General features: G+C 40.8%; 2 protein-coding genes across 14 annotated transcripts in view; one reads left to right on the top strand and one right to left on the bottom strand.

Moving 5' to 3' along the window:
• The window catches only part of LOC138751446 (uncharacterized), a 74806-nt gene that overhangs the window by 23310 nt on the left and 24850 nt on the right, over nt 1–26646 (top strand). For 7 of the 13 annotated variants that reach the window (XR_011349927.1, XR_011349931.1, XR_011349935.1 and 4 more), the window contains one exon: nt 2222–2310. Coding sequence is in view for 4 of the 13 variants with exons in the window: in XM_069913731.1 (XP_069769832.1) it covers nt 2222–2310 (89 nt within the window). In the remaining 9 variants the exon portion in view is untranslated. Of the gene's footprint in view, nt 1–1481; nt 1630–2221; nt 2311–2475; nt 2837–26646 lie in introns of those variants that run through there. The other 6 variants (XR_011349929.1, XR_011349930.1, XR_011349933.1 and 3 more) reach the window with 3 other exon arrangements.
• LOC138753158 (cysteine-rich protein 1-like) lies at nt 5116–5695 on the bottom strand. The gene is given in 2 exon segments (XM_069915752.1): nt 5116–5680; nt 5683–5695. Coding segments are annotated over 2 exon segments (231 nt in total). The 3' UTR covers nt 5116–5462.

Consider the following 26646-nt stretch of genomic DNA (forward strand, 5'->3'; position numbering starts at 1 on the left):
TAGTATAGAGTATAGGAGCTGGGAGGTGATGCTGCAGCTGTTTAAGGCATTGGTGAGACCAGGTTTGGAGTACTGTGCTCAGTTCTGGTGTCCAAATTATAGAAATGATATAGATAAGGTGGAGAGGGTGCAGAGAAGGTTTACCAGGATGTTGCCTGTCTTACAGCATCTGGATTACAGGGAGAGATTAAGGAGACTGGGACTTTATTCATTGGAATGTAGACGACTGAGAGGGGACTTGATAGAGGTATTTAAAACTATGAAAGGAATAGATAGACTAGACATAAACAGACTCTTTCCACTGAGGGCAGGGGAGGTTGGAACAAGAGGCCATGAGTTAAGGGTAAGGGGGCAACACTTCAGGAGAAATATTAGAGGTGGCTTTTTCACTTAGCGAATGGTGGCAGAATGGAATGATCTTCCGAATGAGATAGTTGTGTCAGGGTCCCTTCTGTCATTTAAGAGAAGGTTGGATGTGTACATGGAGGTGAGGGGGTTGGAGGGTTATTGGCGGAAAGCGGGAGGTTTGAGCTAGTGGAGTTGTTCTAGTGAACCGGTGCAGATTCGAAAGGCCGACATGGCCTGTTTCCGCTCCGTAAATGGTTATATGGTTATATATGGTTATTGAAGTTGGTCATTACCTGGCATTTCAGTGGTAGAGATATTACTTGCTATTTATCAAATTATTAAAATTTGTCAAATCAAAGACTTGCCATCCATAGGCATGAATGATTAAGAAATTGTAAATGGAATTAAACATTTTGCTTTCCCACTTCTAATTTTATATTAGAGGAAGGTTATTAACAAAGCATGGAAAATGGCTGGAACCTCGGATGTTGCCCTGAGAGTGTGTGTGTGTGTGTGTGTGTGTGTGTGTGTGTGTGTGTGTGTGTGTGTGTGTGTGTGTGTGTGTGTGTGTGTGTGTGTGTGTGTGTGTGTGTGTGTGTGTGTGTGTGTGTGAGAGAGAGAGAGAGTGTGTGTGAGTTAAGGGTATGTGTGTGAGAGAGAGTGTGTGAGTGTAAGAGTGTGTGTGAATGTAGGTGTGTGTGTGAGAGAGAGTGAGAGTGTGTGAGTGTGTGTGTGTGTGTGTGTGTGTGTGTGTGTGTGTGAGAGAGAGAGAGAGAGAGAGAGAGAGAGAGTGTGTGAGTTAAGGGTATGTGTGTGAGAGAGAGTGTGTGAGTGTAAGAGTGTGTGTGAATGTAGGTGTGTGTGTGAGAGAGAGTGAGAGTGTGTGAGAGGGTGAGTGTGTGTGTGTGGGTGTTTAAATAATTTATTTGCAAATGTCATCCAGGGCCTTGAGTGCTGTCTGGACCAGTAATTGTTAGAGATAATCTTATCTACATTAAGCTCAACAACAATTAATTGTGAAGTTGATATTTTTCAAATGAGGTGTGGACATAAAATTTGACAGTTTTTTCATTTCCTGGTTCACTTTCTTTCCATCACCTCACCACACCCTTCTTGTCCTCATCATTTACTAGATAAAATATGCAGATTAAGAAGAACAAGAACATATATGTGGGTGCCTGGAACGCCTTGCCAGGGATGGTGATGGAGGCTGAAACATTAAGGGGATTTAAGAGACTCTTTGACAAGCACATGCATGGAAGTAAAATAGAAGGTTACAGGGTAGGGAGAGTTTAGTATTTTTTTAAGGAACATATGTGGGTTGGCACAACATCAAGGGCTGAAGGGCCTGGACTGTGCTGTAGGGTTCTATGTTCTATGGCTGGAGCCATTTCTGCCCATTTATAATTGATCTGGAATCCAGAAGAAGGACACCACCACAACTTGGTAGTGTCCTTGGAATTTGGAACACACTTTTGTAAATGTGTTCAATTTTTGTGTTAAAGCTCATGTACATTTTACAGTCTCAAAATTACTAAGGTTTCTCTCTCCTCTGAGTTATCTAGAGGAAGAATGGAATAAGGATGTGTCAGCTGAAATCTGTTCTGCCTTTGACCGTCATTGACCACTGTTTCTATATTGAAGATTAATGCTTTATTTTTCCCATGTTCATTCATCTATCATTTCTAACATGGCCTGTTAACAGTTTAGTTGCAGGGGAATTTCCAAAGGTGGGTATTTATGCTGTTTATAGTGTCAGGGTTGTACAACATGAGAACAGCCTCTTAGGTTCATCGAGTCTGCGTCAACCAGTGAACATTGATTTACAATAATTTAGCCTTATTCTCTTCACATTTCCATCAACTGTCTGCAGGTTCTACATTCATCTACGCATGAGGAAACATTTCCAAACTCATTTGACCGCATGGAGAATATGCAAACTCCACACAGATAGCACTCAAGGTAAGAATTGAATCGTGTTGTTGCAGTTATAAAGAAATAGTTAAACTATTACATGGGTACCAATGACATATTACAACTACATTTTTCATGAAGAATTCAACAAGTGACGTGGTACTGCACTTACATTTCTCAGTGTAACAGCTTGAATCCTCGTATTCATTTCAGATGACACACAAGAGAATGCAGATGCCGGAACCTGAAGCAAAAGTTTTGATAAAGGCTTGAAACGTCCACTATTCTTTTTTCTCCCACTGCTGCTTCTTGACCCATTGAGTTCCTATAGCAGAGTGTGTTTAGCTAATATCCATTTATTTTGTGAAATTGTTTTACAGAATACATTACTCAGCTTTATTAACAGAGCTGCATTTCACCACTTGATCTGCTCAAGCCTCCATGTACAACATCATGCTACCTTGTTAATAACAAAGTATAATATAGAATATCAAGCATGTATTGAAGATAGAAAATGGTCAAATATACATTTAGCTTTTGAAGCATTAAAACAATAAACTTGTTTAATTGTTAATTTGAGTTGTTCTCCATCCAATACTAGAAATCTGTACAAAGGCATTCCAAGTAAGTTGTGTTTAACAAAGAATTATTTACACCTTGCCTTATTGTGACACTTCAAAATGGAATTCCACTTGTGTGAAGATAAATTGTCCAGCTACGGTTGCATAGATTGGAATAACTTGCTCATGAGTGGGACAGAGGGTAGTGTCAGTCCATATCTGCAACTCGAGTTATCAAACACTACCTGTTATTGCCTGAAACACAGCAAGAAAAATGCTGGAATCAACACAGAGAGATTGACCAGGTTTCGTTACATACATTATTTAAGTCACGGGAGGTGAAGGGAAAATGGATGAAATTCACTGGAACAAGTATGATGAGGATCTGTGGCAGAAATGAGCTGGAGAAAAATAACTTTCAAGTGTCCTAACTTGGCACGATTTATTTTATGAGGCACATTCATTCCCTTAATATTTCTGTCTGCCCATTCCTTACACTGAGCAAAGTTTCTGGGTCTGATTTAAAAAAAAATGTTTTTTTTTTGTTGTTGCTGAATTCAGTGATAGGAAAAAAAAATACAATTGTCCGGTGACATGGTCCTTGTGGCAGCTTTCAACATGTTACTTATAGTAAAGTGCTATGGCATTTGTTTGGCCAAATGCTGTGCACTGAGGAAATCGATGGCCTTAATCACTGCATGTGCTCCAGCTTGATATTTGTGGGTAAGAACTTCCGGTGCCATTAATAGTTGTCAATCATCTGCAAGTAGTGCTCTTAACTTGATTCAAAAGGTCGTTGATTCAACTTCCACTCGAGACTTGAATGGGACATTCAGTGTAATAATTCTGTCTTTTGGATAACACACTAAACCACATCCCCCATTACTTTCTAAAGAAGTTGTAAAAGTTCTCATGGAACTCTTAGTTTATATTTATCCTTCCACCAACATCATTAAAGCTCATTTATCTTAGTTCGATTTGTGGGACTTTGCTGTTTGTAAATTGGGTGCTAGATTTCCTCCATTTATAACAATGGTTTCCAAAGAAGGTACTGAGCAACTTTGGGATATCTTGAGGCCATCAACAGCATCCAAGTACTAAATGATTTATTCATCTAGACCACAGGTTGTTTCAGAAAAGTGATCATGTTGATATATAGTCCAATAAAAAGTAACACATTTTATAAACATACATACCATCAGAGTGCTTCTTCTGTCAGAAGACATGACTAAAATTTAATTGCAGAGATGTATGGACAGAAAATCCTGTGGACTCTACTACTTTATATGCTTGAATTCTTGATGTATGGCCTCAGTGTTTGAAGTACTGGACCCAGAGCACAAATTTGTACAATGCATATGAAAACTTGAGAAAAATGTGTAATACAAGGCACACAACCAGTCTTGATCTCAATAGAAAGTTAAATCATTTTTTTCTATTGGCAGCTTGTCACAGACTGAAACCAGCCTCATTTTATTATTATAATTTTGATTATAATGTCCTACAGCCAGTCATGCTTCCTGGCTAGTGGTTGCAATCACAGAGCCATAATGAGACCCACTGCTAATCACTAGTTTTAGCTTCAATCTCTTCCTATGACTTAATTCTGTCACTTTGGTTACAGCTGCACAAGTATACACCTAATCACATAGTTTATCCACTTAGTGAAAAGTCTATGCATACTTGAACCGCAGTTATGCACCAAACAGTGTTTGGCTCCGTGCCCTCGATGGCTTAATGAATAGTGGTCATGTCCTGCTCCAGGACATAGCTGGACACAAATGGGCATGATTTTGGCCAGTGTCTCTCCTTGACCTCTTGGTCCATGACTGCTCAAAAATGGTGCATGGGTTGATGATGAGATTGGAGAGTTCACAACAATCAGTCACATCTTGAAATAGATCCTTTGCTGTGGCAATGCTATTGCTGTTCACTTTGTCATTTTTCATCAAACTGTACAATGTTTGACCTTAAACAGCTACGATGACCCCCAAGCAATCTGCAGTGGTGCTCCAGAGCTTCACCTGCTCTCCTGGATTAGTGGAAAATCTCTCTTGGGTCAATTTTGCTGCACAAGTTTATACCCTACCAACAAGTTCAATACATATCCTCCAACCAACACAAGGATAAAAAGGAATGTGGTCCACCACCCATTCTCTCAGGCTTATTTTGCCATTCAACATGATCAATTCCTTGATTTTTTTTTTAATGTCTACTTTTTTTTTCAGGTTGAACCAGTTTTATTTATTTTAATTTTTTGGAAACAAAATTACAGTTTTATCATTACAAATTAGTTTAAAGACATTTATAGCACAACAGAGAAAGGTTTTCAAGGGCTCCAGGTCAAAGTAGGTCAACAAGATGCCCAGTTAATTCTAAAATTGGGGTGAAGCGGGGTAAATTCTACCAGATGATGAACAGCCAGAATGAGCCCTCCCTTCATATCCTGTGATGAGTCAAACTTCCTGATGTTCAACACCAGCCCATCGGGACTTGGATTATTGGGACAGGCTGTTTCTGACGGGCAGGGAGTCTCAACTCCAACATGACATGCCAGGAATTTGGAGCACACGAAACCGGTTCATTGTTTGTAAATGCACTTTCTTCCCTCTTCTTCATCCCCAACTGAGGACCTGGGAGTTACTTATACGAATGGCTCTCAGTTCCGCCGTGCCCAAATCCTTTGGGCCCGAAGAGGGCCGAGTAGCAGGGTTTGGTGCGGTAGGGCTTCGAGTCGTGCTCAGAGATGGCACCAGGTGTCAAGGTCTTCTTGCATTTTTCACACTTCAGACAGGGTCGGTGCCAATCCTTTCCCAGGGCTGTCACCTTCTCAGCGAAGTAAACTTCCTTGTCACACCGGGACACTTGGGCATGTTCGGTTCAGTGGCCGCTCAATCCGCCGCCAGAAAAACACACACACTCGCCCTTTAATGTCTACTTTAAAGTAGGCAATGGCCTGACAGGTCTCTAGCGTAGAAAATTAAAAGTTTCTCCATTCTCAGTGAGAAACTCTAACTCAATTTTAAATGACTGCCTCCATGTAAATGATGTTTAATTTTCTTTTCTTAATTTCCCTTAACTTTATTTTTAGGTAACTTTTAAAGGTCTTTAAAATGTCAAGCGGTCGAAAGGCCATATTCCTGATCCATTCCCGGAGGCCTGATCTCTGCTCATAACGTGCCCAGTTTTATGGAACAACAGTGGTAGCCAGGCCTTGAAATCAATTGTGAGCACAGAATCATAAAAGATAGTTGCAACTGCATAAAATGTGAAAGGGATAAGTGCAGACCCAATCGAGCATGATTTGGGTCACTGTTATGGGAGTGACAGAGGTGAAGGAATATTTCCAAGTCAGCATGGTGCGTGGCTTGAAGGGGACTTCCAGCTAGTAGTATCCCATTGATTTTGCTGTCATTTTGTCCTTGTAGCTGGTAGATGTTGTGGGTTTGAAGGTCCTGTCTAAGGAGTCTCTGTGCAGTGTATCCAATAGATGGTACCAACTCCTGCACCTATGTGCATCAGCGGTAGAGTGAGTGAATGGTGCTGGATGAGGTGACTGTTCAATAAGCTGCTGTATCCTGTATGGTGTGGAGTTTCTTGCGTGCTATTGACTATGCAAGTGGAATATATTCCATCATGCTCCTGATCCTGTTCTTGAGAGAATTTGGCTTCCTGAACTCAACCATTCTCCATTTCACTCTTTTACCCAAAAGCTTACCCTGCCCTGTGATGACCTCTACTCCAACTTTTAGTCAGCTTCATGAATGAGTTTTCATGTGTGTGATCAACTTATTTTACAGGTGTGAATTCGAGACAGACTTCTTAATTTACCACACTGACTTGAAAGAATTACGGAAACCAGCACACAATTAAAAAAAACTTGCAACAGCCGATTGAAATCTGTCAGGAATCAAAGAGTAAGAGTCGTGGATATGTCCAGAGCAAAAAACGGGGTCTTTGCCTACCGTGTTCTTGACAACCATTTTGGCCATTTAGACTCCTATTTGCCTTTGGGACCATATTTTCTATGCCTTGCCTCACTGTGTCTGTGGAAATGCATCTTCATCAAAATAATTGTATCTGACTCCATCACTCATCAGTCAGTGAGTTCAAGAGAGCAACTACTCACAATCCCTTTTAAAATCTCAAAATGCCTTCATGCCCTCTTGTTTTTGATACTATGGGAAACAGATGCTATTTCGCCTATCTTTTATTTATATACTTTCAGCAGGTTATTCTTCGACCTATTTTATCTCATGCAATAAATTCTGGCCTATCCAATCTCTCCCTATAACTGAAGTCTTCCAAACCTCTCAATATCCTGATGACTGCTCTCCACACACTCTCCAACACAATCACACCCTTATTTTGTACATTATTGACACTCCTTTTGAGATGAGGGGAGGGACATTCTGGGACTCAATATCTATTCATCAGCATGATGTTGGATGAGGGCACTAATTGGAATGCAGTACTCCAAAATGGTAGCCTGATGGTTTATCTGCTGTTCATGTTTCTGTCAGACCTTTTCTGTACATTGTCACCAATTCTGGAAGGACTGCCTCACAGTTATGAATACAGTATAAGACAAGAGTAGCATCTTGGATTGCCATGTGAATTCATGAATATACCGTATGGGGAAGTCTGCAGATGCAGTGATAACACAAAAGTGCTGGAGAAATTCAACAGGTCATGCAGCATCTATAGGAAGTAAAGGGTAAGCATCGTTTTGGTTCTGCACTCTTCTGTAAGATATGAGCAACAAGCAAATTCTCCAGTTTCCATCAAATCCCTCCTCTTAATCTCTCTTCCCCATCCCTCCTTTTCTTTCCTCCATCTCCCTCTCTTTTCAGAACTATCCCCTCACCCTATAACTTCTGCTTTCTTTCTATTCTACTCTCCCATCTACATCCACCTATGACCTCTAACCTTTTAGCCTGTACTCCACTCCCCTCTCCTTCCCTCTCTTCACTATTTTATTCAGGCACCTGACTGCCTTTTGCTCTTACCTTGATGAAGGGCTCAGACCCAAAATGTTGGTTATCCTTTGTGATGTTTCTTTTATTGTAATAAAGAAACTTGGGTTCTTTTAAAGCAACTATATTTTATTAGCTAAAGGACACAAGACCGTATGGAGACATCCATCTTGAATCCCACCGAAGCTGCAACAAAACTAGTCTGTGACACCCTCAAGTGGTCAAGAGGATCACTAGCACTCTATCACTAGCTTCCCATTCCTAACAACATGACACACTAATACATTATTCATTTCAATTTAAAGTTCATCACAAATCTAAACACAACATCAGCAGAACAACATTTTTTAAATGTGCAGTTCTTCACCTTTTGGTGATTCAGTCTGTCAGGTGCTTTGATAATGCATGTGGATCTTCTTAACACAGGTGGTTGTGTGGCTCTGCTGGTCCACTACTGTCTAGCACTGGTGGTGTTTCCTCTGTTGGCTGAAACTTCCGCATTCATCTGTTGCTGCAGAGTCTCTTGATTTTTCAGCAGGCTCTTTCGATTTCTCCTCTGTATTTGAACATCCTCTGTCCTGACAGTGTGGGATCTTGGATTTATTTCCCCCAAAACAGTGGCCTTTTTGTCCCAAGTGATGGAATCTCAAGACTCACTGTGACATGTTCTGCCAGTAGCCCTAAGCTTCTTTCTGACTTCTCACAGTTTGCTTTTTGTCTCCATTTGCAGGTGCTTTTGTTTCCATTCGACATTTTTGACATCTCTGTTCTTATTTGGGCCTGCAGAGTAAGGAAGTCTGGTGCATAGTCTACGTTTCATCAGAAACTCAGTGGGTGACATGCCATGTTCAAATGGCAAAGATTTGTAACTCAAAAGAGCTAGATACAGATCTGAGTCACTGTCTAGTGGTTTCTTAACCAACTGTTTAACTATGTGCACCCCTTTCTCTGCTTTCTCGTTTGACTGTGGATGCAGAGGACTTGAAGTTATATATATCGAAAATCATATGCTTTTGAAAAGTTCTGGAATTCACTACAGCTGTAGCATTGTCCATTGTCAGTGTAGACTGAGGAATTCCATGTCTTGCAATGATTGATTTCATATATTTGATCACACAAGCAGCAGGCATGTTAGGAAGCAGTGCAATCTCCAGATAGTTCGATAGATAATTAATAACCAGCAAGTAATTCTTTCCATCGATGTGGATCAGATCAGTCCCAACTTTCTGCTGTGGTTTTGCTGATAGGTCAGTTAATATCATGTCCTTTGTCTGCATTGTGTGATGTTTCAAACAGGTCTCATAGCTGGAACCATCCTGTTAATGTCAACCTGGCCAATAAATAGCACTTCTGGCCCACCTCTTGCATTTTTACATTCCAAGTTGCCCCTCATGCACCCTTTTCTCCATCTCTTGTTGCAGTGATTGAGAAGTGATAATTCTGCTCTGTCTGAGTAGAAGCCCATTGACAACACTCAGCTCAGCTCTGATGTTGTAGTATGGCTGACATTCTAGGCTATCCTTCAATCAGATTTTTGATGATCTTCTGTAGAACTGTGTCCTTTCCTGTTTCAGCTGTATCTTCTTGGATTTCATGTCAGATACAGGAAGAGATTCAATGATTAGATTCACGTGGAGATTCACATCTGTCTCTGTGGAACTCTCATTGTGAGCTCCACTCTGCGTCATTGCCCTGGATAATGCAACAGCCAACACATTAAGTTTCCCTCTATACAACATTATAAAATTATAGTGTCATCATCAGTCTTTGGATTTGCAGTGACATTTTACTGAGATCTTGCTTGATTATTGCTATTAATGGCTTCTGCTCTGTCTCTGCCATGAACTTTGGTAGACTATAGACCAGATCTAGACACTCTCTTGATCTGTACACATCGATCTTCAGATGTTGTCATCGTCCTTGATGCATATGCTACTGGCCTCCAGTTTTCTCCCACAGCCTGAAGTAGTATGGCACCTATTCCATCTTTTGAATCATCCATAGATATTTTCGTCCTTCTGAATGCATCAAAGAACATTAAAAGCACTGGTTCTGTAGTTAGAATAGTCTTCAGTCATCCCCAATTTTCCTCATGATTGTTTGTCCACTTGAATTCATATTTGTCCTGTAACAACTTCCTTTGGCTTGGTATGAATTTACCAATGCAATTGATTATTTTTTGGTCAATGGGTCTGGGCATCTCTAAAATTGCTTTCCCCTTGCTCCACACCTGCCTCCATCAGTTAATCTCCCAGAAAGGTGATTTCCTTCACTTCAAACTGACATTTTTCTCTGTTTATCTTTAATCCATACTTCTGGATTCATTATAGCACTTTGATGAGCTTCTCATTGTGTTGTTCCTGTTGGATCCCCATAGGATCATGTCATCCATGTACACACATTCCCCATTTATGCTTTCTATGATGTGCTCCATAGTCCTATAGAACTCTTTTGGAGCTGAGGAAATTCCAAAAGGTATCATCAAATAGGAGTATCAACCAAACAGTGTGTGAAATGTTCAGTATTTTGTGCTACCTTCATGCAATTTTATTTGCCAGAAGCCCTGGGATGTATCCAATTTAGTGAAAAACTTTGCACCAGCCATCTCACTGGTAATGTCGGAGGTAATGTTCCCTCTTTATATTAGCATTCGAGTCTTTTTGGTCCATGTACACATATATGTCAGCATTCCTTTTAACATACACCATTGAATTCACCCATTCTTTGGGATCCTCCACTTTCTTTATGACCCCAAGTGATGTCATTTGGTCAAATTCCTGCTTGAGCGCTGGAACCTGCCTTGGGGCATGCATTACTGGCTGTGCATCATCTTACAACTGTACCTTATAGGTGAATGGTAGAACACCAAGCCCCTTACATTCCAAGTGAGATGTTTGGAAATTGATCCAGTATTATCTCTACACTGTTTCACGTATTGTCACTGTTAACGTGGTACATTGTCTTGACTGGCTTTTAGTTCAACCATCCATTTCATTTTAAAATATATTCAGATTAGGTAATATTTTTGAGTTTGTTGTAATGAAATGAAAATCTAATGGTAGCAACCATGATCATTTCTCTTTTTCAGAACAAGATTGTAGATATCTGCTATAACTATGTGCTGCATGCTGGAATGTCTTTTTTCATCCATCCTGTTGGAGGGAGAATTCCTCAGAGATCCTGTTGGGTGCTTTTCATGTGAGGCCCTTTTTCACTGCCCTTGAAAGATGGTAATTAACTGCCATTTGATTGCATCACTTACCTTTGTGAATGCATCAAACATGGCATGGGGGTAACTTCATCCTGGTTCTTTCCAAACAAAGTAGGTAGTATCAGAGCTGGTGCGTTTCGCATTGGCTCCAGTGTAAAAGGCTTACCTGCCTTCCTGGGATGCCAACACTGTAATGTTGCAGGTCCCGCCTTCTTTTGCATTGGGATGCCAGATCCCTATGTAAAAGGTCGCACTGAACTGGCTTTTCTTGGTTTAGTGTGAATGCTCCGATCCAGTTTGACCTGACTTTAAACATAAATCATTAACATATCAATTTGATGGAATCTCTGTGTAAAAGCAGCATTGTGTGTTGCAGGACCCAGTTTGTATCATATGTAATGTCAGAAATTGTTCTTTATTTACTGTTTCATCTGATTTTACCTATACAATCTGATGAAATAGTGTTTCTCCAGACCACAATGCACACACACACACACACACACACACACACACACACACACACACACACACACACACACACACACACACACACACACACACACACACAAACATCATAAGTTGAAAATGCATACATACACACTCATCAGCATCATAAGATGTTTCTTAAAAATCTTTAAACTTTATATCCATAATTCTTTATGTTTGGAGTGATCAAAATTAGTTTATCTTAGTTCAGTTCTCCAAAAGATTTTCCATACAGCATCTGAGTGTTCCTTGAATGATTCCAGCTTTTCTATTTTCCTGTACTGCCCCAATATCCATTCTGTTTATTGACTGGTTCTTTAGTCAATAAAAGCTTTATAATATTAGTTTAATTTGACAAGTTTTTATCACTATTTTGATTCTGGTATTATCCCAAATGTACATTCATTCACTACATCACCTTGGGACTTAATAATTTTCCATTTAATATTGCATTTGAGCTCTTCAGTTTGCTTTCTCAGTGAAAAATAATGATGAAAATTATGATTGGCATTAACATTTCCTTGGAAACCAAAATACAATTACATTCTGTGCATGTGAATGGCAGGCAACATGTAAAAAGACCAATTGGGTGTCGTACAGCTTGATCCTTTCTTTTAAATTGGATTTTTTTAAAATCCCAGTTCATTTTTCCAAGCTGTTCAAAAATATTATGATGAAAGAAATCAAATGAATGTGTGTGTGTGCCTCTTAATCCACTCTTTGCATTCTAATTCCCAAACTCTCTTTTCTTTATTTCTCAAGCTGGAGACTCTTTACGCTGTCATTAATGTGGATAGGTTAAGGTATGAGAATAATGGCTATTAATCATTCTATTTCATTAAATGAATAAGGGCAGCAAAGACCTCAGTGTATTCTTGACACCACAAACAATGGGCTCTTGATCTGTAAGCACGAAACTGATTAAATCTCTGGAGGAAGGCTGCTGCAGAAGACTTCTGCTTTCCTGGGCAATTTTACTTCCAGTTCATCCCTTGTCTTCTCAGATATCCTTGCAATTCTCCTTTGCTGTAGTGATCAATACTGCAGCTGGAGTAGGTGTTATTAAAACTTGTCCTGTCTGCCAAATCTCATGCATTAACTGCTAAAAAGAGGAAAGAAAGGAGGGAAAGTGAGAAGTAGAGAGATAGAGAGGGATAAAAGAGAAGGACTACTCGATATTCTCTCCTTATCATTTAAGTAAAACAGATAAATGGATTTCCCTATCAAATACTTTGATGACAATTTGGGATTTTAACAACAAAATAATTTGAATAAAAATGTGTAGGCCATCACCATGGCAAACAGGTTTGATAATGCAACAGACATCGAAGCTCAAATCACAAGCATGTTAAATTTATTAATTCATTGAATAATTTAGTAATAAATTTGCTGTGTAATATCCAAAGGGATAACAGGTTTTTTTTAAATTAGTGTAAGCTGTACCAATAAAACCAGCCAACAATAAAGTCAATTAGTGTAATTTGTGATCAGGGCAGCAAGATGTACTTGTTTGTCAATAGTTTTGAAAATATCACATGGTTAGCTCTATTTGGTCATCACAGAATGACCCTTGATAAAAATGAAATTGTTCATTTCAAAATTGTTTACATTTTTATGGGAAAATTTTAAAAACAGAAAAAAAATAAAAACAATTGAATTTTAGTGATTCTCAGTATTCCATGGCACTTCAGAGCAAACAACAGAGGATAATGTTCTGCCCATTATACTGTAAAACTGCCTGCACATGGGTGGGTTACAACATGCATCATGCCATTTATTGACTTCTATATAATCATTCCTGAACTATGGGGAATTTGAGTATAATTCTTCATTATTCAGTCCATTTAAAAAAAATTTCGATATTGTTCCTATGCTTCCACATCAAGCGGAAGCATCTTTCGTTAATTCCCCTCTGAAATGTAATCTTTTGGCATTTTCTGATGTAGCTTAATGCTTTCTGTGATCTGCCAGACAAGATGCTTAATATGATGTACAATAAGGAAGGTACTGCGGCAGATATTCTAATTTTAAACTCATAATCTGTCACCAGTAAGTTAGAATGAAAGGCTTAAGGTGCAGATGTTGTCAGGAAGAGCTGAGATCAGTTGAAACTAAGAATCTCTAAGATAGAAGTGTTTTAAAGGCAATAGCATTTTATGAGTTTGAAGATTTTTTTTGGAGCAATTATATTTATATTGTCTTGACAACCTTGGGATTACTTTGTACTGAATCCAGAAATCTGAGACCACTGGAAAACGTTTCTCCTATCCAACATCTAAGGAGCAATTGTGGTCTTCCCTGAGTATGTTATTGTAAAAGATGCAGAGGAATTGAAGAACATTGAGAAAAGAAGCAAAAGGAAAACTTTAAAGACTTTGTACCCTAGCTATTATCCTTTCATAAATGTTACAGAGCCCAACAATGTGAACTTTAGTATGTAGTAATGCTACAAGTCTCTGCCCACCGCATCCATCAAGCGCTGAAAGGCTAGCACCGTGTTCTTGAAGCCAAACAGCTTGTGGAGGAATTCAAAGAGTCTGAATGGGGTGATGATAGCCATCTTCTCAAAGTCGTCTGAGTAATAGCCATGCACTACATCAACATTTGAGAAAACCTTTGCACCATGCAGGTTGGATGTGGAGTCTTGTATATGTGGGACTGGGTAACGGTCGGATGCGGTGGAGTCATTTAGGTGATGATAATCTCTGTAAGGCCACCACCCGCCTTATGAGTTTGGGACCACGTGAAGTGGGGACACCCACGAACTGTCGGACCTGCGGACTATGCCCAACTCCTGCATCTGAGAAAGTTCTTCTTTGGCCAATTGCAGTTTATCTGGGGGAAATATTCTGGCTTTGGTTTGGAGCAGGGGTCCTTGGGTCGCGATGTGGTGTTGCACCCCGTGCTGTGACGTGGTGGAAGTAAATTGCAGTCTGAGGATGGAGGGGAATTCATCCAAGATGCGTCTGTACTTGTCTTTTGGGGCACTCACCGTGGCCATGCTTGCATAACAAGCGTTGGTTGCTTTAAGCTGAATATTTTAGAATGTCGGGGCATAGACCAGGCATTTGGCCTTCATGTCCACCAGCAGGCTATAGGCTCGTAGAAAGTCTGTGCAGAGGAGCGATGTGTCACAGAAGCTAGTGTGAAATTCCACTGGAAATTTTCTCTGCTGAGTTGTATTTGGATGTTGCATGTGCCAAAGTTCTTGATGGCAGTGTTGTTTGCCACCTGGAGGGTGGAACCTCATGGGTGTTTTCATGTCTCTAGGGCAGTTGGGTGGATGGCACTGAGTGCAACAGCCATGTCGACCAGGAACTGCCGGCCGCTTGCCTTGTTGGTGACATGCAATAGGCTATTGGTGTGGCCAGCTGCTGTAGCAATTAGCGATGGCTGGCCTGGGTGTTTTCCTAAAATGAGCAGGGCTGCCTGTGTCTTCGTGCTTGTGAACCCCACCATTGGGGATAAAAACACAAATTAGTGTTCGATGCCTCTGTTGGTTTGCTGGGGCATGGTTGTGCTTGGTTGGGTGTGGTCCAGTCTGCTGACCTGGATGAGAACGAGTCAACTGGTTCATGGCGGACTTGTTTTTGCGCTTTGTGTGGCATAGACATCTACTCAGGCCACGACCTTACGTGGGTCTGAGAAATCTTTGTCCGTATGTCATCTGGCATGTGTTCCAGGAAAGCCTGCTCAAACATGAGACACGACTTGTAGCCCTCTGCAAGTGTGAGCATTTCATCCATAAGGGCAGATTCTGTCTCCTAAGCTGTCTAGGTGCATGAGCCTGGTCGCTCACTGTTGTCTGGACAGGCCATAATTACTCAGGAGGTGTTTCTTGAGGGCTGGGTATTTACCTTCCTCTGGAGGGTCGTGTATCAGGTTGTCCTCCCTGGCCATGGTCTCTTGGTCTAGGGAGCTGACGTTGTGGTAAAACATTGTTGAGTCAGAGATGATCTGCCTGAGGTGAAATGCGCTTCTGCTTGCCCAAACCAAGTCCGTGAGCAAAGCATCCAGAAGGTTGGCAATTTCATAGCCACTGCGTTGATTGCTGCAGCAACCATGGTGTAGAGTCCAGAATCGTCTGGGCTCGTCGGGGTCACCAATTGTAGTGGTAGCTACTAAGGGAAGTTAAAAGAAGAGACTACACTCTGTAAGTCCTACCCACGTGCAGGTAGTGACATCACGACACAGCTGAATCTGCGTGCGCAGCCTGCTTGATCACGGAAGACGAAGCATCCGTCAACACCATCTTGACGTGGTTGCTCCGCTGCCACAGCCATAACAATGCGGAGCTGGTTTACCTGTGTCTCGCGTCTCTGCACCACCACACCATATCCAATAGCATGCAATGATGTATACTGTCATGGATGACACATCTTTCCTGAGTCCTCTGGGAATACAGAACCACAGCAGCAGATATTTTTTAAATAAAAATGCACACACAAATTTATTGTTTTGCTGTAGCATTACAGGTGAAAATATTGCTATAAACTACATCAAAAAATAAATTAACTAATGCAAAAAGAAGAGAGAGTGAGGTAGTGTCTGTGGTTCATTGTCCATTCAGAAATTTGATGGCTGAGGGGAAGAAGAAGCTGTTTTTGTGTTGCTGGTTGTTCATCTTCAGTGGGAAGAGGGAATAGCCTGGGTGGTTAAGGTCCTTCAAGAAAGAAGCTGCTTTCTTTAGACAATGCCTCTTGTAGATGTCCACAAGAGAACAAAAGCTAATGCCGATGATGGCACTGGTCAAAGTCATAACCCTCCATAGTCTTTACCTATCCTGTGCATTGGCTAGGCAGACAGACAGTGATGCAATTAGCTAGAATGCTCCCCATGGTAAACCTGCAGAAATGTTCAAAAGTCTTTAGTGACATTTGCAATCTCCTCAAACTCCTCACCAAGTATAGCCACTGCTGAGCCTTCTTCATGATTGGATTGGCATGGAGGCCCCAGGACAGATCTTCAGAGATGTTAGGAATTAGAAGTTCTTAACCATTTCCACTGCTTACCCTCAATGAGGAATGGTTCATGTTCTGCTGATTTCTCCCTCCTGAAGTCCACAATCAGCTTCTTAGATTTGCTAATGTTGAGTGCAAGGTTGTTGCTGTGACACCACTCAACCAGCTGGTCTATCTCATTCCTGTGTGCTTCCTCATTGCCGTCCATATTGTCCTAACAGCAGTGGTGCCATCTACAAAGTTGTAGATAGCATTTGAATTGAGCCTAGCCACACATTAATGGGTGTAGAGTGAGTAAAGCCATGGTCTATGCATGCATCCTTGAAGTTTGTCAATACTGATTGTCTGTGGGAATGAGACATTTCTGATTCATACTGACTGTGGCCTTTTGATGTAGAAGTCAAGGATACAGTAGCAGTTCGGGGGGTGGGTGGGGTGCAGAGGCCCAGGGGTTGAACCTTGCTGATCAGAATTGAGAGGATGATGGTGTTAAAAGCTGAGCTGTCGTCATGCCTGATGGGCATGTTGCTGTTTAGGTGATCTCCAGCTGAGTGGAGGCCTGTGATATTCCATCTGCTGCAAAATGATTATGAATATAGGCAAAATGCAGTTGGTCCATATCTTTACTTGAGTATGAGTTCATTCTGGCCACGACTAACCTCTCAAAGCATTTCATAACAGAAGATGTGACTGCTGATAGACATTGAGGCAGCTCACTCTCCTCTTCTTGGGTAATGGTAAGATTGATGCTATTTTGACCGGGAACACTCAGATTTTCAATACCTTGCCAGTTACACTGTCAGGACCTGATGCCTTGCAAGGGTTAACCCCCTTGAAGGATGTTCTGATGTTGCCCTCAGAGACAGATATCACAGGGTTATCAGCTTATGCTGGGATTCTCATTGGTATCGTTCAGTTCTCCCTCTCAAAGTGAACATAAAAGTTGTTCAGCTGATCAGATAGTGCAGCATCACAACCATTTATGGTGTTCAGCCTTGCCTTACAGTGGCATGCTATCCCTGCCATAGCTGGCGGGTATCAGACTCTTTCCTCAGAATTGCTTCTTTGCAGCTGAGATGGCCTACCATAGGTTGTACCTGAACTTCCGGTAGAGATATGAATCACCAGAGTTAAACACCTTCGACCTAGCCCTTAGCAGATTGGGCATATTTTGATTCAGTTATGGCTTCTGGTTGGGGTACTCACATTGTGTATGTGTGGGCATGCCTTCATCCAGATAGAGTCTTGGTGAAGTCCATGAGAACCCTTGCATATTCATTCCTGTTTAAGGATGATCCTTAAATATTGTCCAGTCCTGCAGGATCTCCTTCTCCCTCTACGATACTTTTGCCATCTTCACCACTGGTGCTGCAGCCATCAGTCTTTGCTTGTACACTGGGAGTAGAAGTACAGTTAGGTGCTCAGGGCGGGATGGCTCGGTGTCCGTTCCGTGGTGTAGCCGTGGCCAAGTATGTTGTCTCCTCTGGTTTCACTGGTAACGTATTGGTGATATTTCATAAGAGACCTCTTCAGGTTGGTTTGGTTAAAGTCCCCTAACATGGTTGGGAAGGCATTGGGGTGTGTTGTCTCATGGCTGCTGATCACAGTGCTCAACCTCTCCAATGCTAGCCTGATGTTAACCTGGTGCATAAAGTATACAGTGACCAGGATGATGGTAGTGTACTCTCTTGACAAAGAGAATGGACAACACTTGATCATCAGATATTCCAGGTTGGGGAAGCAGGATGGGGATATAACCATCACCTTTATGCGCCACAATGAATTGATGATGACACACATGCCAGCTCCTTTGTTCTTTTTTACTGATGCTGGTGTCCAGTCTGCACAGCAGAGGGTGAACCCCTTAGGCTGTAACACTGTGTCTGGGATACTCTTGTTCAGCCATGTCTCTGCAAAGCACATCATAGAGAAATCCATGATATCCCTCTTCTGCTGTAATCTGGCTCTAAGTTCATCCATTTACTCTTCTGCTCTTCAAGCATGCACCATGATCCAACACAATCATAGCATATGATATGACTTCAGTACCCTCTTCCTACTTATGAGGCCACCAATATATTGGAGGAACAACATCTTATATTGCATTTTGGTAATCTCCAAGAAGATGGAATCAATATTGATATCTTCAATTCCTGTTTATCCTCCCCCCAGGTTCTCACTTTCCCTACCCTGTTCTCTTGTTTTCTCCAGTTCTCAAGCCTATACCCTTCCTTCTGCCATCATTTCTCATCTTCTATCTTTCCATCTGTATCAATGTATTGCCTTTTACCTATTAGCCTATGCTCTTTCCACTTCCTCCCAATATCTTATTCAGCATGTTTTACACACTCCCAGTGAAGGGCTCAGCCCTGCAATGTTGATCGCCTTTTACTTCCTATGGATGTTGATGACCTGCTGAGTTTCTCAAGCATGCTTAAATATTGTACTTGACACCAACATCTGTAGATGCTCTGGTTTAATTTTATCTCCATATCTCTTGATCCCTTTAGCCATTATGGCCACATTCTACTCCATTTTGAATATATCTAATAAACTGGCCTACGGTAGGGGGAGATTCCACAAGTTCACAAATCTGAGTGAATAAATTTCTCCTTGCCTCGGTCCTAAACGTCTAAAAATAAAAATAATTGTTCACCAATTTAAAATGAAGAGTTAAAATATTTTCCCTCAAACAGTGGAGTGTCTTTGACAATTCTTTCTCAAAAGACACAATATTTTAAAATTTTTAAGACAAAAGCAGATGGATAGTTAATAAGAAAGGTAGCAAAGGGTAGAAAGGCTAGCACAGGTTGATGAGAATGCAGAATTGAATCTGAAATGGGTCTAAGTTCAACATTCATATTTATTGTCAGAGTACATAGGCAACAGCACGTACAACCTTGAGATTCTTATTTTTCCTGTGAGCCAGGGAAAATTCTACTTATGGGTAGTGCAAAAAATTGTACTCAAGCAAATATATGTATACAAAAGAAAGAAATGTAAATGAACTGACTCTGCAATGTGATGTTTCTTCTATTGTGATAAAGAAACTTGGATTCTTTTGCATTACTTATATTTTATTATCAACTCATGACCATGTGGAACACAACTATTTTGTGCATCTAACTAGAAGTGGGACCTTCTGTCTCTGACACCTTCTATCACTCAGGAGATCACCAACTTCCAATCACTGCATCCCCTTTCTTTAGGATGTTCAATCTAGCAAAATTACATAGTAATACAGTATTCATTTCATTTTAAAGTTAAAAACAAATATCAACAGCACAAACTTTTTAAGTGTGCAGTTAATTTTCATTTTGAGATTCAGCCTGTCGGGTGTTTTTGTAACACATGTGGATCTTCTCAACATGGGTACATGTGTCGCCTCCACAGCTCCACACCTGTCGAACACTGGTGGTGTTTCCTCTGTTGCTGTGCAGGCTGGATCTTCTGCATTTGTCTGTCCTTGCAGTGTCACTTGATTTTCAGCAGATTCTTTCAATTCCTCCTCAGTATTTGACCATCCTCTGGATCTTGGATTTACTTTCTCCAGGACAGTGAACTTCTTGTCCCAGGTGTTTGAATCTCTGAGTCTCAATGTGTCATGTAGTGTCAGTGGCCCAAAGCTTCTCACTGACTTGTCGTAGTTTGCTTTATTGTTTCCATTGAAGATGCTTTTGTTTCTATTTGACATCTCTGTTCTTGTTTGGGCCTGCAGAGTAGGGAAGTGTGGTGCATAGTCTACGTCCCATCAAGAGTTCAGCAGATGACATGCCATGTTCCTGTGGTGAAGCTCAGTAACTCAACAGAGCTAGATAAAAATCTAAGCCACTGGCTAGTGCTTTCTTGAATAGCTGTTTAACTATGCAAACTCCTTTCCCTGCTTAACCATTTGACTGGTGATGCAGAGGACTTGAAGTTTCATGTTGAAAATCATACTCTTCTATAATGTTCTGAAATTCTCTGCAACTATATCACGGTCCATTGTCACTATAAATTATTTGAGGAATTCCATGTCTTGCATGTATCTAATCATGCAGGCAGCAGATATGTTGGGAACCAACACCATCTCAGGGTAGTTCAATAGATAGTCAATAACCAGCAGTTAATTTGTTCCATCCAGATGGAACAGATCAGTCCATACTTTCTGCCGTGGCTCCTCTGATAAGCCAATGATGGTCTTGGTTTCTTTGGACTAATTTGTGTGATGTTTCAGTCAGGTCTCACAGCTTGAGACAATGCTGTCAAATTCACCATTATCCCTGGCCATTAACTAGCAGTTCTGGCCCTCCACTTGCATTTTTCCATTCCAAGGTGCCCCTCCTGCACCCTTTTCAGCATCTCTTGTTGCAGTGTTTGATGAATGATAATTCTGCTCTGTCTGAGTAGAAGCCCATTGATAATATTCAGCTCTGCTCTGATGTTATAGTATGGCTAACATTCACCTCTAAGCCATCCTTCATTCAGATTCTTGATGACCTTCTGTAGAATGGTATCCTTTTATGTTTCAGCTGTGACCTGCTTGGATTTCATGTCAGATACAGGAAGGGGTTCAGTGATCAAATTCACCTGGAGGTTCACATCTGTCTCTGTGGAACACTTATTGTGAACTTCCCACTGTGTCATTGCCCTGGACGGTACATCAACCAGCACAATAAGTTTCCTTGGTGTGTACACCAATTCAAAGTCATAAGAATGAAGATTCATCATCAGTCTTTAGATTTGCAGTGATTATGGCTATTATTGTCATGTGATCTGTCTCTGCCACGAATGTTGGTGGACCATATACATAGCTGTGGAATTTCTTGAGTCCATAATTAGACCTAGATACTCTTTCTCGATCTGTGGATATCAGCATTCAGATGTGATCATCATCCTCGATGCGTATACAAATGACCTCCAATCTTCTCCCCCAGCCAGATATAGTATGGCACCTATTTCATCTTTTGAAGCATCCACAGATATTTTCTCCTTCTGGATGGGTCAAAGAATGTAAAAACACCAAAATGCTGGAGGAACTCAGCTGGTCTTTTAAGAATCTATAGGAGACAAATATAAATTGCCAAGGTTTCTGGCTTGAGTCCATCTTCAAGGAAAAATCAGTAAAAACAGAAGCAGGATATATCAGAAAGTCTCAGAATTCAAACAACGAAGGACAAATCCAGACCAGCAAAAGGTGTTAATTGGGTGTGATAAGGGATTAGGTAGAATTTATCATGTCTGTGCAAAAGGAGACAGGAAATGGACAAATGACAGGGTAAGCAGGAAGTTGGGGGTGTTTTAATGAAAGCCAGAAAAATCTATATTAATGCCAACCAGTTGGAGGGTGACCAGTTGGAAGATGAGGTGTTGTCTCTCTAATTTACGGGTGGTCTTAGTCTGGCAGTGCATGAGACCATGGACAGGCATGTCAGCAAAAGAATGGGATGGAGAATTGAAATTGGTGGTCACTGGGAGATCCACGCCATTGCGGCAGACAGAGCCAATGAGCTCAACAAAGTGATCTCCCAGTCTGCATCCAGTCTCTCTAATGTAGAGGAGACCACTGTGGGAGCACTGGATGCAGAAGATGAACCCTGCCAATTCACAAGTGAAATGTTGCTTCACTTGGAAGGACTGTTTGGGACCCTGAATGGTGGTGAGGGAGGAAGTATGGGCACTTGTGGAGCATCTCCTGCAGTCATAGGAATAGGTCCTAAGGGGATGATTGGTGGGGAGGTAGGAGTGGACAAGGGAGTCATGGAGGGAACAGATGGAGAGGGAAGCAGAGGAGAATATGTGTCTTGCGATGGGATCACATAGTAGGTGCTGGAAATGGTGGAGGAGGATGTGTTGGATGTTGAAGGTGGTGGGGTGGTAGATGAGGAAAAGAGGAATCCTGTCCTTGTTGCACATGGGGGTGGAGTAGGCCAGGACAGATGTGCAGATAATGGAGGATATGTGGGTGAGTACCAAGTTGGTAGTGGTAGAGGGAAAGCCACATTGTTTGAAGAAGGAGAACATCTCTGATGATCTGGCATGGAAGTCCTCATCCTGGGAGCAGATGTGATGGAGAAGGAGGAATTGAGAGAATGGAATGAAATCCTTACAGGGGATAGGGTGGGAAGAGGTGTAGTCAAGGTAACTGTAGGAGTTAGTGGGTTTATAGAAGACATCTGTCTAGAGTTTGTCGCCTGAGGTGGAGAAAGAGAGATCAAGGAAAGGTAGATTGTTGCAAGAGGTGGACCAAGTGAATTTGAGTTTGGGGTGGAAGTTGTCAAACGCACCTATTCTGTAGTTAGAATGGTCTTCAGTCATCCACATTCTTCCTTGTGGTTGTCCATCCACTTGAATTCACATTTGTCATGTAACAATTCCTTCAGGTACATTGTTTTGGAGGACAGGTTTGGTAAGAATTTACCAATGAAATTGATAATTCCCAGCACTCTCAAAATACCCATTTTGTCTGTGGATCTGGGCATCTCTAGAATTGCTTTCACCTTGGTCTTGTCTGGCTCCATACCTGCCTCTGACAGTTTATCTCCCAGAAAGGTGACTTCCTTCCCACCAAACTGATATTTTTTTCTGTTTAACTTTAATCCATATTTCTGCATGTATCGTAGCACTTTGATGAGCCTCTCATTGTGTTCTTCCTGTGTGGATCCCCACAGGATCATGTCATCCATGTACCCAGTTATGCCTTCTATGATGTATTCCATTGTCTTGTGGAACACTTCTGGAGCTGAGGAAATTCCAAAAGGCATCCATAAAGAGGAGTAACGGCTAAATGGTGTATTGAATGTGTAGCATTTTGTGCTACCTTCATGCAGTTTTAATTGCTAGAAACCCTGAGATGTATCCAATTTGGTGAAAAACTTTGCACCTGCCTTCTCACTTGAAATGTCATCCCAGGTTGGAATCTGATAATGTTCCATCTTTATATTGGCATTCAAGCCTTTTGAATCCATTCACACACGTAGGTTACCATTCTTTTTGATGCACACCATTGAATTCATCCATTCTGTGGGTTCCTCTACTATCTTTTTAACTCCTTGTGACGTCATTCAGTCAAGTTCCTGTTTAAGCTTGTCTATTAGTGCTGCTGGAACCTGCCTTGGGGCATGGACTACTGGCTGTGAGTCCTCCTTTTACTGTATCTTATAGGTGAATGGCAGAACTCCAAACCCCTTGATGATGTCTGGAAATTGATCTAGTCTTACCTCTACTCTGTTCTGTGTATTGGTGCTGTTAATGCGGTACATCCTCTTGATTAGGCCTAAGTTTTCACATGCTTTGTCACCAAGCAGTGATTCATGTCCATCTGGGACTACTGCAAACGTGAGTTGATGCTCTTTACTTCTAAGATAAAATGACTTAGGCCAAAAAATCTCCGGAATTGAAACCATATACGTAGTGTATGTTTAGCCATTGGATTATCAATTTGTTTATATAATTTAGTAAGAGTAAAAGGGAGAGCAGCTCCCAAAATAGAGCTAATTGAAAAATTTTGTATCGGTTTAATTTCTAAATTTACCCAATGGGGATTTAGAGATAATTCTGAATAATTCAACCAATACCTTAAGTAACTAATATTAATTGCCCAGTAATAAATTCTAAAGTTGGGTAATGCCAACCCTCCCTTTAGTTTAGATTTCTGTAAATATTTTTTCCCCAATCTAGGATTCTTGTTTTGCCAGATATACGAGGACAATTTAGAATCGACCTTATCAAAAAAAGATTTAGGAACAAAAATAGGTATAGCTTGGAATATATATAAAAATTTAGGTAAGATCTTCATCTTAATAGTATTAATTCGGCCTATCATTGATAGGGATAATGGTGACCAATTGGTAAGTAAACTGCCGATCAGGTCCAATAGAGGGAAAAAATTATTCCTAAACAAATCTTTATGTTTTTTAGTAATCTTAATCCCTAAATATATAAAATGGTCTCTAGCTATTTTAAAAGGTAAACTATCATAAATAGGGACCCATCCATTAAAAGGGAATAATTCACTTTTATTTAAATTCAGTTTATATCCCGAAAAATTACTAAATTGGGCTAATAAAGATAAAACTGCAGGAATAGAATTTTCAGGATTGGAAATATATAACAATAAATCATCTGCATATAGTGATACTTTATGAATATCCCTGCAACGAATAATACCAGTAATATTGGGTGCTTCTCTGATAGCAATTGCCAAAGGTTCTAAAGCTAAGTTAAATAATAAAGGGCTAAGGGGGCACCCTTGCCTGGTGCCCCAAAATAATCGAAAATATGGTGATCTTTGAGTATTAGTAAAAACCGAGGCAACTGGGGAATTATAAAGAAGTTTAATCCAAGATATAAATATCGGACTAAAATTAAATTTTTCAAGAACTGTAAATAAATAAGGCCATTCTACTCTATCGAAGGCCTTCTCAGCATCTAGTGAAATAACACATTCTGAAGACTTATGTGAAGGAGTGTAAATAATATTCATCAATCTTCTAATATTAAAGGAGGAATAACGATTTTTAATGAATCCAGTCAGGTCTTCAGAGATAATATATGGTAATATCTTCTCTAGCCTTGTCGCTAGAATTTTAGAGAAGATCTTTACTTCTAACTTTCATCTTAAGTTTACATGTGCCTTTTGTGCTAAGACACTGTTCATTGTAGGCCTTGAATTGAGCAGAATTTGGACAAATATGTGGCTGATGTTGTGCCCTGATCAAATTGGCCTTTGCCCCTGTGTTTAACCCAAAAGGAATATTTGCTCCATGCAATGGCACCATCCACTTGTCCTGCTCAACTCTGTCATGCTTGGCTATTAGGTACATGTTTAACTATGCAAACTCCTTTCTCTGCTTAACCATTTGACTGGTGATGCAGAGGACTTGAAGTTTCATGTTGAAAATCATACTCTTCTATAATGTTCTGAAATTCCCTGCAACTATAGCATGGTCCATTGTCACTATAAATTATTTGAGGAATTCCATGTCTTGCATGTATCTAATCATGCAGGCAGCAGATATGTTGGGAACCAGCACCACCTCAGGATAGTTCGATAGATAGTCAATAACCAGCAGTTAATTTGTTCCATCCAGATGTTGGTTTGAAACCTTCTTGCAATATTATGCCCATGAAGAATGTGTCACTGAGAGCAGTTTCTTTTATAATGTGCACTCTCTCACTTGTTTTGTTTCCCTTGGGAAAACATTGCTTTGCACAGTGATTCTGCCTTTTGCACTTGTTACAGACTTTTCCATAGGTCATTGTTTTGGTGCAAGTTTTGAATATCGGTCTTTTTCTGTTTCCTATGTCTCATTCTCTGTTTATTTGTGCTCCTAGACTCTGTGCTTCAGTCTGCCTTCATTTTCACTGGCCCTTGCACGCTCACCAAACTTTTTCATGTGCTGCAGAGCTAATGCACTAGCGTGACACATCTTAGCAGCTCCAGTTAAGGTAAGGTCTGTCTCTCATAGCAACCACTCTTGCAATTTCTTGTCAATACTTCCGAAAATAATTTGATCATGTATCATTGAATCTTGTACCAACCCAAAATTGCATGTACTTGCTTTCAATTTCAAGTCCGTTAAAAAAGTATTAAAGCTTTCTGCCTGCACCTGTGTGCTTGAGGGAAACACATACCTCTCGAATGTTTCATTTTTCTTTGGTGAACCATGTCCATCAAATGTCTTGATTACTTTGTTGAAATTGCCCTGGTCTTTTGCCTCAGCAAAAAAAAGGTGTTGACAACCTCTAGTGCTTGGGGTCCTGCCATGGCAATTAGCAGTACTATCTTACATGCATCTGGTTTACTATCAAATCCAATGGCTTGCAGATACACCATGAACCATGGTTAGAACAACCACCACTCATGACTGGCATTCCCAGTCCAATTCACAGCATCAGGCAGTTTCACACTTTCCATTTCTCCTCCTGCCATGGCAATTAGCAGTACTATCTTCCATGCATCTGGTTTGCTATCAAGTCCAATGGCTTGAAGATACAGCATGAACCATGGTTAGAACAACCACCACTCATGACTGGCGTTCCCAGTCCAATTCACAGCGTCAGGCAGTTTCACACTTTCCATTTCTCCTCCTGGTACCATGTGATGTTTCTTCCATTGTGATAAATAAACTTGGGTTCTTTTGTATTACTTTTATTTTATTTTCAACCCACGACTTCGTGGGACACATCCATTTTGTGCATTCATGGGA

This window comes from Narcine bancroftii, chromosome 1 (assembly GCF_036971445.1).
Source record: "Narcine bancroftii isolate sNarBan1 chromosome 1, sNarBan1.hap1, whole genome shotgun sequence".
NCBI classification, from domain to species: Eukaryota; Metazoa; Chordata; class Chondrichthyes; order Torpediniformes; family Narcinidae; genus Narcine; species Narcine bancroftii.